Below are 16,180 nucleotides of genomic sequence, written 5' to 3'. Positions count from 1 at the left end.
CTCGTGTAATGTTTGAATTGTTTCTTTATAGATGGTTTCACGCAACCATACTATTAATGCAACCTTATTGTCAGCGCCTAATTTAGAACTAACTATTCACAATATTTTAACATTAATATTGATTTATATTCTGTCCGGTTTTAACATACCGATTTGGAGCAAATAGTATGTTATTATTTTGAGTGTCTTTGTAGGGGGGGGGGTCGCAGTTTGGAGAAACGTATTCTGAGGTTATGTCTACTTACGTTATACGTTTAATTAGTCCTGTTGTCAGACGGTTACGTTAAAATGTGACGTAAGTATTGCGATGTGGGAGTAAAGCTGCACGTTTTTTGAACACCTGTTCACGTCTAAATACTGTCCACGTCTGAACACTGTTAACATCTGAACACTGTCCACGTCTGAACACTGACCACGTCTGAACACTGTTCACATCTGAACACTGTCCACATCTGAACACTGACCACGTCTGAACACTGACCAGAAGTTTAGACACAGGAAAACCCTAGACAAATACTCCGCTGGAAACAAGGCTATTAATTTATGGGATAAACTACCGAATAACATACAAGCCGAGGTGTCGCTGGGTTGTTTCAAGCGTAGGTTAGACATATATATATGAATGCGCTTGGGTGGATATAAATAGGAGTGGCCTCTGATGGACCAAGGGGCCATTGTAGTTGCTTTTTATTCTTATGTTCTTATATGGAAGCATGATCTTCAGTGTGTGTGATGACGATGTTGGCGTCGGTACTAGTGGTCAGAGTGGTCACAGGGCTTCCCTGGGGAAGTGTGGTGACAGGAGAATAAAACGAAAGCAGTTGAGTTCTCTAGCTAATACTTACACGGCATAGTTAAAGTATTGAACGTTTGAAATGAGGTTGGTACATAGAGACAAGGGTGATTTTGGCCAGCGCCAGACTGGACGGAGTTTGGCCAGCGCCAGACCGGACGGAGTTTGGCCAGCGCCAGACCGGACGGAGTTTGGCCAGCGCCAGACTGGACGGAGTTTGGCCAGCGCCAGACAGGACGGAGTTTGGCCAGCGCCAGACAGGACGGAGTTTGGCCAGCGCCAGACAGGACGGAGTTTGGCCAGCGCCAGACAGGACGGAGTTTGGCCAGCGCCAGACAGGACGGAGTTTGGCCAGCGCCAGACAGGACGGAGTTTGGCCAGCGCGAGTCCAGAGTGAGTTTGGGCAGCGTGAGAAGGATGGCTTATGTAGAGCCCCATTGAGTCCCTGCCGAGCCCCTCTTAGCGCTGCCTTTGGCATGGTGTTAGGGCATGGAGGGCGGGAGTGAAGCGAGGAGCTGAAGGGCAAGAGGAGGTGCGCCCGGGTGACGCCGGCGCAGCAGGAGGGAGGACCAGGAGGGCCTACAGCGCCTGCACACACCCCTGCATCACACACGCGAAGAACGACGGCAGCTGTGGCAAGAGGCAGAACAATAACACTTTTATAGGGAGAGCAATAACTTAATAATTTATAACTAATTAGAGTAAGTTTTAGTATATACTCCGACTCTGTGTTTATGGGACTCCCACCCTGTGTGTGTGGGACTCCCACCCTGTGTGTGTGGGACTCCCACCCTGTGTGTGTGGGACTCCCACCCTGTGTGTGTGGGACTCCCACCCTGTGTGTGTGGGACTCCCACCCTGTGTGTGTGGGACTCCCACCCTGTGTGTGTGGGACTCCCACCCTGTGTGTGTGGGACTCCCACCCTGCGTGTGTGGGACTCCCAATCTGTGTGTGTGTGTGGGACTCCCAATCTGTGTGTGTGTGTGGGACTCTCACCCTGTGTGTGTGGGACTCCCAATCTGTGTGTGTGTGTGGGACTCCCACCCTGTGTGTGTGGGACTCCCACCCTGTGTGTGTGGGACTCCCACCCTGTGTGTGTGGGACTCCCACTCTGGGTGTGTGGGACTCCCACCCTATGTGTGTGTGTGTGGGACTCCCACCCTGTATGTGTGTGGGACTCCCACCCTGTGTGTGTGTGTGTGTGTGTGTGTGTGTGTGTGTGTGTGTGTGTGTGTGTGTGTGTGTGTGTGTGTGTGTGTGTGTGTGTGTGTGTGTGTGTGTCATCTGCAACATACACAGTAAGCTTGTTGTGTTAGACCCACTGCAGTACTCAATTGATGTGGTGGGTGTGGGTGGTCTTGTACACGTGGTGGGCGTGGGTGGTGGGTGTGGGCGTGGGTTGTGGCGTGGAGTGTTACCTGGCTCTTGATGGGCTCCGGACACTTGCTGACGGCGTCGTAGAAGGTGTTCTGCTTGGTCGGGTCTCCGCTGACGGCGGTGCCTGCCAAGGCCAGGTAGATTGCTGCTTGGTTCACCTCTCCTTCCGTCACCTGTGTCACCAGTGTCACGGTGAGTCATTGTTCTCTCTCTCTGGCTCTCTCTCTCGCTCTCGCTCTCTCTCTCTCTCTCTCTCTCTCTCTCTCTCTCTCTCTCTCTCTCTCTCTCTCTCTCTCTCTCTCTCTCTCTCTCTCTCTCTCTCTCTCTCTCTCTCTCTCGCTCTCGCTCTCGCTCTCTCTCTCTCTCTCTCTCTCTCTCTCTCTCTCTCTCTCTCTCTCTCTCTCTCTCTCTCTCTCTCTCTCTCTCTCTCTCTCTCTCTCTCTCTCTCTCTCTCTGTCTCTCTCTCTCTCTCTCTCTGTCTCTCTGTCTCTCTCTCTCTCTCTGTCTCTCTCTCTCTCTCTCTCTCTCTCTCTCTCTCTCTCTCTCTCTCTCTCTCTCTCTCTCTCTCTCTCTCTCTCTCTCTCTCTCTCTCTCTCTCTCTCTCTCTCTCTCGCTCTCTCGCTCTCTCGCTCTCTCGCTCTCTCTCTCTCTCTCTCTCGCTCTCTCTCTCGCTCTCTCGCTCTCTCGCTCTCTCGCTCTCTCGCTCTCGCTCTCTCGCTCTCTCGCTCTCGCTCTCTCGCTCTCTCGCTCTCGCTCTCTCGCTCTCTCTCTCTCTCTCTCTCTCTCTCTCTCTCTCTCTCTCTCTCTCTCTCTCTCTCTCTCTCTCTCTCTCTCTCTCTCTCTCTCTCTCTCTCTTTCTCTCGCTCTCGCTCTCTCTCTCTTCCCAAATACAGTGCTCAAACGCTAGTTCATTTACTAACATATACATTTCTTGTTATTATTAATTGCAGTTCTAGGCTGTTAAACACCGCTTGATGAGCGGGTGTAGATTCAGGTAGATGAGTGCAAGTAGACAGGTATACATAGACATTGGTTGATGAACATAAGTAGCCATAAGTAGATTGTTTGAGGTATACAGGTATAAGTAGGTGGGCGGAGGTAGAGGCAGGCAAGTATAGGTCGAGGGGGATACAGGTAGATAAGTAGAAGTAGACTGGTAGACTCACCACGCCGGACTGCTTGAGGACACACTCGGGCAGCTGCTCCCCGTGGACGTTGTTCATCACATCAAACAGGTCATCTGTCGGGGAGGAGAACACCGGAGCTGTTAGGCTATGTTGAGGTCGCCACTGGTGGTGTCCAGTGGTGCTATACCCGCCATCAATGCCCAGTGTTGCTCGGCCATCAATGCCCAGTGTTGCTCGGCCATCAATGCCCAGTGTTGCTCGGCCATCAATGCCCAGTGTTGCTCGGCCATCAATGCCCAGTGTTGCTCGGCCATCAATGCCCAGTGTTGCTCGGCCATCAATGCCCAGTGTTGCTCGGCCATCAATGCCCAGTGTTGCTCGGCCATCAATGCCCAGTGTTGCTCGGCCATCAATGCCCAGTGTTGCTCGGCCATCAATGCCCAGTGTTGCTCGGCCATCAATGGCTGTAGTGTGGCTCTTATCTGTCGTCAATGTCCAGCGTTACTTTACCTGTCATCAGTGTCCTTCAGAGGGCCTTCAGAGGGCCTTCAGAGTGGGTCAGTTTCCGTAAGGGGTGCGTCAGCGCGTATTTACACCAGGTGACACAGGCCAAGGGCAAGGCGTGCGGGGAAGTCACTCAAGCGTCAGTCACTTCAAGGACACAATGACAGCCTCCGTCTCCAGTCAGACCTTCCGTCAAGCAAGACTATACTGAGTGTAGCTTTAATACTGGTGCTTTCATTCGGGTATTTGTGCTTAATAAATGTCATGTGAAGGCTCTTCTGGCTTTGAAAATTGGTAGACATGAAAGACACACAAATGAGGAAAGTTGTGAAGAAAGGAAGCATCCACCTCTTGCGTGACTATGACTGGCACTTGGGGCAGCCTTGTCCCTGACAAGGATGATGAATGAAGTTCACAGTAGTATCACAGTATGAATAAATATATATACAGTATTTGTGATGACCTACCGAAGCCAATATGGAGCCTGTGGGATTCTCCGGATGTCGTAGTAATTAGCATCTGCAGCTTACATGGTGAAGGAATGAGTCGTGAAGGATATAATTAACAGAAACATGACCTCTACCAACTCTGAAGAGAAGGAAGAACTGATCATGCACTACAGTAGTACGAAGACTGCCATATATTGCCCATGAGGATCTCTCCCGAGATCACAATGCTTGGACAGAGGCCAATGTTAACTAAACCCAATACATAAGTATGCATGTATATATATGGAACTGACCAGGTGTAAGCGTGGGCTGGCGGAGGGTGCTGGAGCCGAGGAGAGAGCGACAGTAGGACAGAACATTGAGCATGGACTGTTGCATGTTGAACACGTTGAGGATCTGTGCACATTGGTATGTCTTGGTGTAGCACCGGATCTCCGTCCTGCACAGCTGCTCTGCAACAACATTTGACAAATGGGGGCGGTCAAATTATTATGCTTTCCATGTATTCCTTGAGTTGTGGTTATTAATTTAATAATAGCTTCAAAGAGATAAGAGGTTTGAGTCCAGCTTTCAGTGTGTACAAGTGATCCCGAACAACTCTGATCCATTAAAGAATAATGGGATTATGGATCCCATTATTCTTTAACAATGGGGCCCCTTTCTGTGTTTATCTCTAGTGAAATAAGGGGGTTTTTAGTCCAGCTTTCAGTGTGTACAAGTGATCCCGAATAACTGTGATCCATTAAAGAATAATGGGATTATGGATCCCATTATTCTTCAACAACGGGGCCCCTTTCTGTGTTTATCTCTAGTGAAACCCTTATCTATCCTTAACAAATATGATGACAACATAATGCTGATGCTGCTCCTCCTACTATCAGGTATTTCTTCTCCCCTATGTTCATGACGAAGCGTTAAGGTACTCACGAGCGAAGACTTCGAGCCATCCTGCGTCTGCCCCCGCCAGGAGCGTCGCCGTCAGCACCAGTGTCGCCGCCACTCTCATGACCCTCGCTACGCTAAACCAAACTGGAGATATTTGGCGTCCTCGGCTGCAAGGAGATTGAAACAAATTGACATTAATTGTTGCACGACTGTTCCTTAATGAGGTGCAGTATTGCTTGTACGACTGTTCTTTAAGGAGGTGCAGTATTGTTTGTACGACTGTTCCTTAAAGAGGTGCAGTATTGTTTGTACGACTGTTCCTTAAGGAGGTGCAGTATTGTTTGTACGACTGTTCCTTAATGAGGTGCAGTATTGTTTGTACAACTGTTCCTTAAGGAGGTGCAGTATTGTTTGTACGACTGTTCCTTAATGAGGTGCAGTATTGTTTGTACGACTGTTCCTTAATGAGGTGCAGTATTGTTTGTACAACTGTTCCTTAAGGAGGTGCAGTATTGTTTGTACGACTGTTCCTTAATGAGGTGCAGTATTGTTTGTACAACTGTTCCTTAATGAGGTGCAGTATTGTTTGTACGACTGTTCCTTAATGAGGTGCAGTATTGTTTGTACGACTGTTCCTTAATGAGGTGCAGTATTGTTTGTACGACTGTTCCTTAAGGAGGTGCAGTATTGTTTGTACGACTGTTCCTTAAGGAGGTGCAGTATTGTTTGCACGACTGTTCCTTAAGGAGGTGCAGTATTGTTTGCACGACTGTTCCTTAAAGAGGTGCAGTATTGTTTGTACGACTGTTCCTTAAGGAGGTGCAGTATTGTTTGCACGACTGTTCCTTAATGAGGTGCAGTATTGTTTGTACAACTGTTCCTTAAGGAGGTGCAGTATTGTTTGCACGACTGTTCCTTAAGGAGGTACAGTTAGTACATCTGGTGGCCTGGACTGGCTCTTGCTAGGACACGTTAATAGGTTGTGTAGTTATGATCACCTGAACGTGTAGAGAGAGAAGATAACAACCTTAACCCCACCAATTAAGAAATCTTCCTTATGAAGAAAGATTAAGGAAGCGTCATTTACATTGTGTAGAAAGGCGAAGAGTAAAGGGTGACCTGATTGAAGTATACTGATGGGTGAATGAGTATAGCAAAGGAGATACTAATAGTGTTCAATCTATCATCACAAAATAACACGAAACAATGGATGAAAATTAGATTCGTAAAAGACCTGGGTAAATACTGCTAAAAGACCTGGGTAAATACTGCTTTGATAAATAATGCTCATGATTTATGGTGATTTATTTAACAAATTGCCTGGTGACATAAAATACGAGGGATTACTGCATTGTTTCAAGCGTAGGTTAGACATATATAGTAATGAGTTTGGTTAGGAATTAATAGGGAAGTTGCCGTCTATAGATAGATAGACCTTCTGCGGGTTTCCTTTATTGTTATGTTTCTGACGATGTTTGTGTCCGCCCTGGACCCCCTCTGGAGTCGTGGCCGTTGCCTGGACACCTTTAGGGGCTCCAGGACGGCCCAAACGCCTCCACAAATGTCCTGATCTCACACATTAGGACATTTATCTCGTCTTGTCAGCCTTTTCGCTCGTAGCGACGCTTGCCGCGCCCTCCACACCAGCCGACAAAGCCGCCCAGGTTTCACACGCACCTGGAATGATTTGTATTTATCGTGCGTGACGCCAGGTAAGTGAGTAATGCGCGTGGTGAGTGAGTGCGTGAGTAATGCGCGGGCGTTGTGTCGTGCGTAGCCCGTCCCAGGTGGCTGGTGGGTCCATTGCGTCGCCTCGTGTGACATTGTCGTTAACTGTCCGCTGATTTCCGGTCGCGCGCCGTTGCTCGCGTTGATTTCTAACAATGGTTACCCTCTGACGCTTCAGTTGCTGCAACACCACGACCTTGGCTCACGACGCCAGCCCCACCCTCCCTCACACACACACACACACACACACACACACACACACACACACACACACACACACACACACACACACACACACACACACACACACACACACACACACACACACACACAGACACACACACACACAGACACACACACACACACACACACAATTACAGGAAAAAAGAGCTGAAAGTCGACATAACCTAACTTCAGAGGGACAATATAATAGGATAACATCAGCAGCAAACTCTACACTAGCAAAAGTCATAACATCATTCAGAAACCTAAATAGAAAGGTATTTAGATCTGCAATGAAGCTTGTTCCAAATTTGCGAGGGATGGGTTATGAAGAAAGACTGAAGGAACTAGACCTGACATCACTAGATGAAAAGGAGAGTGCGAGGAGACTTATGGCATGATAAGTAGCAATAACATGACGTGATACTTATAAAATACTTAGGGGAAAGGGGGGGGGAACTATCAGAAGAAAGCGCCAAGCCATAATGGTCAGGATAAGGATTTGGGATGGGACGGGGGGAAATGAATGGTGCTCAACCATTCGGACGGTCTGGGATTGAACGCCGACCTGCATGATTCGACACCGTCGCTCTACCGTCCAGCCCAAGTGGTTGGGTTATACTTAGGGGGAGCAACAGAGTGGTAAAAAAAAAAGAGGAAATGTATAAAATGAATACCATGGAACAAGAGAGCAAGGATGTAACTTCAGTAACAGATGAGCCATAGAGATGTTAGTAAGTTTTCGTTTAGCATCATAGTAGTGGGCAGATGAAATGAACTAAGAGGGCAGATGAAGCGAATTCCATACATCATTTTATTAAATATGATAAGGAAACAGGTCTAGAGTCGATGAGTCACAATAACGTGGCTGAAGTATGTTGACCAGACCACACACTACTAGGTGAAGGGACAGCGACGTTTCGGTCCGTCGGTAACTGGCGGCGCTGCTGTCATAACCGTTAATGTCGTGGCAAGGGTGATGGACCATGATGTTTACATTGTTCTACACCTTGGTGACTAGTTCTCTGTGACGTTGTCATGAGAGGAGGAGGAGGAGGAGGGAGTGTGAGAGACGGGGTAGGAGACCTTCCAGGATGACAACAGGTGCTGGGATACGGAGATGTGTTGTGCAGGATGACAAGGTGTGGCCGCTCACACTCACACACACACACACACACACACACACACACACACACACACACACACACACACACACACACACACACACACACACACACACACACACACACACACACACACACCCACGCTCCCCAGAGTGTGAAGGACAGGGCCATGTGTTCCTAGAATCACTCCTGTTCGCGAGAGCAACCGGAACCCCGTGAACCACGCCCACCCGCCGTCCTCCCACGCCCACCCGCCGTCCTCCCACGCCCACACGCCGTCCACCCACGCCCACACGCCGCCGCCTTTGCCCCTCCACGCCCACAAGCCACCCATCTATGCACACATTCCACCACCTCCACAATTAATGCCGACAGAAGGGCAGCGAGCAGCTCTCCACCGTAGAGGGTGTGCTGTCAGGACTCTGCGCGCGCACACCCTCGCTAATTGCGGTATTAGGCATGTGTTCAGGCATGACTGTCCACACACTAGCTACTGAAACATGCAGACGAGATATTCTTGATAATCATTTTGGTTTAGCGATCTCAGTAATTAAGAGTATTTACAAATGCTAAACTCTCATTTGGAAGAAATAAAACATTGGTAAATACCCAAGAGATGTAGTAATAAGATTAGGCCGTAGATATAGCGTATATATATATTTTTTGAGATATATACAAGAGTTGTTACATTCTTGTACAGCCACTAGTACGCGTAGCGTTTCGGGCAGGTCCCTGGAATACGATCCCCGCCGCGAAGAATAATTTTTACAACCAAATACCCATTTTACAGCTAAGGATTTGAGACTACAGTTAAGGATTTGCGCCCAGTAAATCCTCCCCGGCCAGGATACGAACCCATGACAAAGCGCTCGCGGAACGCCAGGCGAGTGTCTTACCACTACACCACGGAGACTGGCATTAGATCTAGGATTACTCAGGCTAGGTTATGTACTTCACTTACTGTTAATTTCTTTAACGCGCCACTTGGGGCTAATACAATAATGGAAAATGTGAGCGTTTGTTGGTCTTAAGAGTCCCTTTGTGTACGGTTTGGCTAATTACTTGCTATAATTATTGGAGGATAAGTTGGGTAATTATTGCAATATCCAGCTTCTTGTCAGTGTTGAGGACGCATTTAATAGTGTGATGGCCTCTTGTCAGGAGTAAGCTTTACAACCTGTGGCACACTGTAGTTAGCCCAGTCGACTCACAACTGATTAAACTCAGGTTCGATTCCTGGGCAGGACGTCTGAAATGATTGGGTACATTTCTGTGGGAACCGACCTGTGAGATTTATATTTATTTAATTTATATGAATTTATATTTACGTTAATTTGTATACTTCGATAGCAATTTGTATGATGATAAGTGGACTGTCTTTCTGCAATAATCTCATAATCTCACAAATCGATCCTCTACACATTAGGGGGGTTTATATTAATTGAATTTATATATATGCAGCCAATCAAACTACAGTATTAGACTACATACATTGAAGAGGTTCCTTATCTTATTTGTACAGCAGGCCTTAGTCCACCAGGTATAACCAGGATGTAGACACCACATTTTCCCTCTTTGAGGTAGCTTCCATCACCCTGGTAACTGATGCACAAAGCATGCTTCCTCGTCTTGACCTGTCAAAAGGGCGCTAGCTATGAAGCCAGAATCCTAATATATGACAGCTATATCAGAGAAAACACTGTACATGGAACCATGAAGACCTGGCTTAATTACCTTTAGTATGAGGCGATCTCATGCTCTAACCGGATCACCCTACCTAATGACATTAATGGCCATAAATGATAGATAAATGGGTTTCGGCAGAACACTTAACTTGAATTTGTTGACAGCGTGTTGATGATGGTACACCTTTGGTTTCCATAACACTTCGTCCAAGTAAAATTAACAGGAGCCGAATTGCTCCCATTCCTCTGGTCTCTGTATAAACAATGGCTGACCACTCCCTCCTCCCTGACGCCTGGCTTACATTGTCCAGATGACAGTAAGTGATAGAAGGGTGACATTTACTCTATTTTAATTCTGATAATTAAGTTAATTTATATGAGATGTTTTTATGATGGTAAAGTCCAAAGACTAATGTATTTAAGAATAATTCCCACCATAATAGGTGGTGAATTTATAATAGTATGTGGTAATGATATCCCGTTTTCTATAGACGGAAATTCCACTACAATTTACATTTTCTATGGGTAACTTGTTTATACAACACAGCTATTATCTGTCTGTATGATATTATTAAATGTTGTCGGATTTTCCGACAATTTCCTTCCACCTAATCCCTATGTTCACCTGGCAGAAAATTTAGTGTTTGAGAGTTAAGACAAGTGTTGTGGGGTTGCATCCTGCGGAGGGTCAATTATTCAACTTGTGGGGGAGGTATGTATGCAGGCTTCCTGTCCCTGACAAAGCGAATTATATGTATGAGAAAACCCTTGAAGCAGTACGCTCAGATTCACGAAGCAATTACGCAAGCACTTACGAACCTGTACATCTTTTCTCAATCTTTGGCGGTTTTGTTTACAAATTATTAAACAGTTAATGAGCTCCGAAGCACCAGGAGGCTGTTTATAACAATAACAACAGTTGATTGGCAAGTTTTCATGCTTGTAAACTGTTTAATAAATGTAACCAAAGCCGTCAAAGATTGAGGAAAGATGTACACGTTCGTAAGTGCTTGCGTAAGTGCTTCGTGAATCTGGCCCAGGTGCTCTAGATTCATGTAGTGACTCACCTGGTACTGTAGAGTGATGTAGTAACTCACCTGGTGCTCTAGAGTGATGTAGTGACTCACCTGGTACTCTAGAGTGATGTAGTGACTCACCTGGTACTCTAGAGTGATGTAGGGACTCACCTGGTACTCTAGAGTGATGTAGTGACTCACCTGGTGCTCTAGAGTGATGTAGTGACTCACCTGGTGCTCTAGAGTGATGTAGTGACTCACCTGGTGCTCTAGAGTGATGTAGTGACTCACCTGGTGCTCTAGAGTGATGTAGTGACTCACCTGGTGCTCTAGAGTGATGTAGTGACTCACCTGGTACTGTAGAGTGATGTAGTGACTCACCTGGTGCTCTAGAGTGATGTAGTGACTCACCTGGTGCTCTAGAGTGATGTAGTGACTCACCTGGTGCTCTAGAGTGATGTAGTGACTCACCTGGTGCTCTAGAGTGATGTAGTGACTCACCTGGTGCTCTAGAGTGATGTAGTGACTCACCTGGTGCTCTAGAGTGATGTAGTGACTCACCTGGTGCCATAGAGTGATGTAGTGACTCACCTGGTGCTCTAGAGTGACGTAGTGACTCACCTGGTGCTCTAGAGTGATGTAGTGACTCACCTGGTGCTCTAGAGTGATGTAGTGACTCACCTGGTGCTCTAGAGTGATGTAGTGACTCACCTGGTGCTCTAGAGTGATGTAGTGACTCACCTGGTACTGTAGAGTGATGTAGTGACTCACCTGGTGCTCTAGAGTGATGTAGTGACTCACCTGGTACTGTAGAGTGATGTAGTGACTCACCTGGTGCTCTAGAGTGATGTAGTGACTCACCTGGTGCTCTAGAGTGATGTAGTGACTCACCTGGTGCTCTAGAGTGATGTAGTGACTCACCTGGTGCTCTAGAGTGATGTAGTGACTCACCTGGTGCTCTAGAGTGATGTAGTGACTCACCTGGTGCTCTAGAGTGACGTAGTGACTCACCTGGTGCTCTAGAGTGATGTAGTGACTCACCTGGTGCTCTAGAGTGACGTAGTGACTCACCTGGTGCTCTAGAGTGATGTAGTGACTCACCTGGTGCTCTAGAGTGATGTAGTGACTCACCTGGTACTGTAGAGTGATGTAGTGACTCACCTGGTGCTCTAGAGTGATGTAGTGACTCACCTGGTGCTCTAGAGTGATGTAGTGACTCACCTGGTGCTCTAGAGTGATGTAGTGACTCACCTGGTGCTCTAGAGTGATGTAGTGACTCACCTGGTACTCTAGAGTGATGTAGTGACTCACCTGGTACTGTAGAGTGATATAGTGACTCACCTGGTGCTCTAGAGTGATGTAGTGACTCACCTGGTGCTCTAGAGTGATGTAGTGACTCACCTGGTGCTCTAGAGTGATGTAGTGACTCACCTGGTACTCTAGAGTGATGTAGTGACTCACCTGGTACTGTAGAGTGATGTAGTGACTCACCTGGTGCTCTAGAGTGATGTAGTGACTCACCTGGTGCTCTAGAGTGATGTAGTGACTCACCTGGTGCTCTAGAGTGATGTAGTGACTCACCTGGTACTCTAGAGTGATGTAGTAACTCACCTGGTGCTCTAGAGTGATGTAGTGACTCACCTGGTGCTCTAGAGTGATGTAGTGACTCACCTGGTGCTCTAGAGTGATGTAGTGACTCACCTGGTGCTCTAGAGTGATGTAGTGACTCACCTGGTGCTCTAGAGTGATGTAGTGACTCACCTGGTGCTCTAGAGTGATGTAGTAACTCACCTGGTGCTCTAGAGTGATGTAGTGACTCACCTGGTGCTCTAGAGTGATGTAGTGACTCACCTGGTGCTCTAGAGTGATGTAGTGACTCACCTGGTGCTCTAGAGTGATGTAGTGACTCACCTGGTGCTCTAGAGTGATGTAGTGACTCACCTGGTGCTCTAGAGTGATGTAGTGACTCACCTGGTGCTCTAGAGTGATGTAGTGACTCACCTGGTGCTCTAGAGTGATGTAGTGACTCACCTGGTGCTCTAGAGTGATGTAGTGACTCACCTGGTGCTCTAGAGTGATGTAGTGACTCACCTGGTGCTCTAGAGTGATGTAGTGACTCACCTGGTGCTCTAGAGTGATGTAGTGACTCACCTGGTGCTCTAGAGTGATGTAGTGACTCACCTGGTGCTCTAGAGTGATGTAGTGACTCACCGGGTAGCAATGAGGACAGTAGCTGCCTTAACATCAATATATTTATGAGTCAAAATGGATCAAAGCAGATCGTCCTTAGCTCTTACTTAATCCATTACATCTTAGAACATATTGTCACACATGTGAGTACCTGTCTGTAGTTAAATTAGAGGACGGAAATGACATGAAGGGACAGCGTATGATTATGACTGGAACTAAGAGGGAGTAGTCTGGTGGAGGCTGCAAACACGCCCAGCGAACATTTCTTAATACAAGACAAACACGCCCAGCGAACATTTCTTGATACTAGACCCTTCTAGACCATTATGTCTAGAAGGGTCTCGTGGAGACTACGAACACGCTCAGCGAACACTTCTTAATACTAAACAAACGCTCCCAGCGAACACCAGTGTTGATGAACTGCGATGGTAGTGGATCACGTATTGATGTATTGGGAGCTAGGTCACGGGTTGATGTACTGGGTAGTGGGGGGGGGGGGTCATGTGTTGATGAACTGCGATGGTAGTGGATCACGTATTGATGCAGTGGGCAGTGATTGGTCACATTGATGTTTAGTCAGTGGTGTGACTGCTTACACGAGATGAGACTAGGCCCTGGTGGTTCTCGCAGTGATGTTCTAGGCAGTGATGGATAATGTGTTGATGTATTGGGCAGTGCCTGATGTTCACTCATTGATGTACAGGTCTGTAGTGGGTCACATGTTGTACTGGGCAGTGGAGGTTCACTCATTGATGTACAGGACAGTGGTGGTTCATGTATTGATGAACGGCGCAGCACTTGGACTGATCAGTAGAGCGATGGCACTACATCTTGCAGGGTGGGATGTTCGATCCCCGATGGTCGAAGCGGTTGGGCACGGTTCCTTCCCTCCGTCCTCATATCCCAGCTCCTTGTCCTCGTGGCCCCTCTACGTAGTCTTACTGGCTTTCTCCTGTTAATTACCGTCTCGTAGAAGGTGGGAATAACTCTGGCACTAATGCAGAGTAAATTAAGGCCGCTAACTGAGCTTCCCCAAGCTGGATCATTCGAACTATTGCTGCTTGCGGCTTGCACGCCTGTTAAAGGACCAAGATACCTCCTGAAGATCTCTGTCTTTCTTCCTGCAGTTTGTCTTGAGGTGGGTGAACGTTGGAGAGCATCTGCTGATGACACACACCTGTAGGTGCTGGTGGTACACGTGGAGGTGTGGCGTCCGTACCTCGCACTAGGGATCACCTTGCACAGTCCTTCGCGTCTCTAGAAAATGTTTACGAAGTGGCAGACCGAGAGAAAGAGCTGAGAGATGAAGAGTGTGAGAACGGGGTCTTGCTCGACACAAGATCTTAGTGAACTCGTACTGGATTTACACTGATTTTCTGTCACTTTCTTGCCCGATTGTTCAAACGTGTAATTATTTACGCTTTCACTATTACCACACTTGTCAGACGTCTTCTGGCATTCCAGAATAACAACATCCCACTTTCCGGTAATGTCTGGCCTGTAGGAGTCTGAGGCGGCTGTGGCCGGGTGGGGGGGACTTACCTGGAGGCGTCGCTGAGGGTGGTAATGGTCGCTGGTCGCGGGAAGGTGTGATGCCAGACACCTCACAGGCGTTATATATATATATATATACCAAGCGTCCAGAGGGAGGCCACGCGCGGTTCTCACGACCTGCGCGGTTTCCAGGTTGACTCGACTGTCCTGGCGCAGGTGTGCACTACACATACAGCGCCGCCACACGACAGGCCGCTGGTCATGCTAGCAAGCCATTGAGAGGCTGACAGAGTACTAATCGAAGACATATAAGGAGATCTGGGCCACCAACGAGAAGAATAATGCGTGGTCTTCGTGGCCACAATTTCCAGATGTAGCCTTGAACGAATGTTATCAACTCTAATTCAACGTTAATACAGGAACCTGTCCTCTTAAAAAGAACGTCGCTTTTGGCCGTCTGTCCGTATGGCCGAATTTGGACGTAATTTGAAAATGAAAAAAAAAAATGAAAATAAATTTGGGATTTTTTTTTCAACAACAGTAAGTTAAGGGTCCTCTGATAGGTTAGGTGGGCAGGAAATTCTCATAAAGTTTCAAAACGTTATGAAAAACGTTAATTTAAAGTATCCTCTCATAACCTCTGCGCGTACGCCGGACGACTCAAACAGAAAACGGAACAGAACGTCACTTTTGTGAGTCGATTTCATTTCAAATTACGTCCAAATTTGGCCATAGTGCGCATACGGGCGAAAAGTGACGTTATTTTTAAGAGGACGGGTTGGATACAGCGTTGCTCTTGAATATTGCGCTCACTGTGAGCGTGCTATAAATGTCACCGCTTGTTTCTGATGTACGTCAATGATATGATGGGAGCCGGGTCTTACGTGATGCTAATGTTGTAGGCAATGCTCACGGCGGAGCTGGATAAATGTCAGAGCTGGCCAGATAGATGGCTACTGAATTGTAATCCAAACAAGTGCAAAGTAATGACATTGGGGGAAGGAGACCGAATATACAGGGGGTGGGACATTAGGGGTAGGAGACCGAATATGCAGGGGGTGGGACATTGTGGGTAGGAGACCGAATATGCAGCGGGTGGGACATTAAGGGAAGGAGACCGAATATGCAGCGGGTGGGACATTAACGGTAGGAGACCGAATATGCAGCGGGTGGGACATTAAGGGAAGGAGACCGAATATGCAGCGGGTGGGACATTAACGGTAGGAGACCGAATATGCAGCGGGTGGGACATTAAGGGTAGGAGACCGAATATGCAGGGGGTGGGACATTGGGGGTAGGAGACCGAATATGCAGCGGGTGGGACATTAGGGGTAGGAGACCGAATATGCAGCGGGTGGGACATTGGGGGTAGGAGACCGAATATGCAGCGGGTGGGACATTAAGGGAAGGAGACCGAATATGCAGCGGGTGGGACATTAAGGGAAGGAGACCGAATATGCAGCGGGTGGGACATTAAGGGAAGGAGACCGAATATGCAGCGGGTGGGACATTAGGGGTAGGAGACCGAATATGCAGCGGGTGGGACATTAAGGGAAGGAGACCGAATATGCAGCGGGTGGGACAT

At 47.7% G+C, this 16,180-nt stretch overlaps 2 protein-coding genes across 6 annotated transcripts in view; one reads left to right on the top strand and one right to left on the bottom strand.

Moving 5' to 3' along the window:
• Positions 1-16,180, top strand: part of Lrp4 (LDL receptor related protein 4) — a 222,350-nt gene that overhangs the window by 32,779 nt on the left and 173,391 nt on the right. The gene's annotated exons all lie outside the window — the stretch shown is intronic.
• LOC123747348 (uncharacterized) lies at positions 822-14,934 on the bottom strand. Its single transcript, XM_045729508.2, has 6 exons — positions 14,644-14,934; positions 5,179-5,303; positions 4,545-4,703; positions 3,338-3,411; positions 2,213-2,344; positions 822-1,423 (listed from the first exon to the last, which is right to left on the bottom strand). Exons 2-6 carry the CDS (start codon positions 5,255-5,257, stop codon positions 1,373-1,375), a joined length of 495 nt encoding a protein of 164 aa, XP_045585464.1. The 5' UTR covers positions 5,258-5,303; positions 14,644-14,934; the 3' UTR covers positions 822-1,372.

Source organism: Procambarus clarkii, chromosome 94 (assembly GCF_040958095.1).
Source record: "Procambarus clarkii isolate CNS0578487 chromosome 94, FALCON_Pclarkii_2.0, whole genome shotgun sequence".
Classification (NCBI taxonomy): Eukaryota; Metazoa; Arthropoda; class Malacostraca; order Decapoda; family Cambaridae; genus Procambarus; species Procambarus clarkii.
The sequence above is the reverse complement of the archived record's forward strand: the minus strand, read 5'-3'. Positions and strand labels throughout refer to the sequence as shown.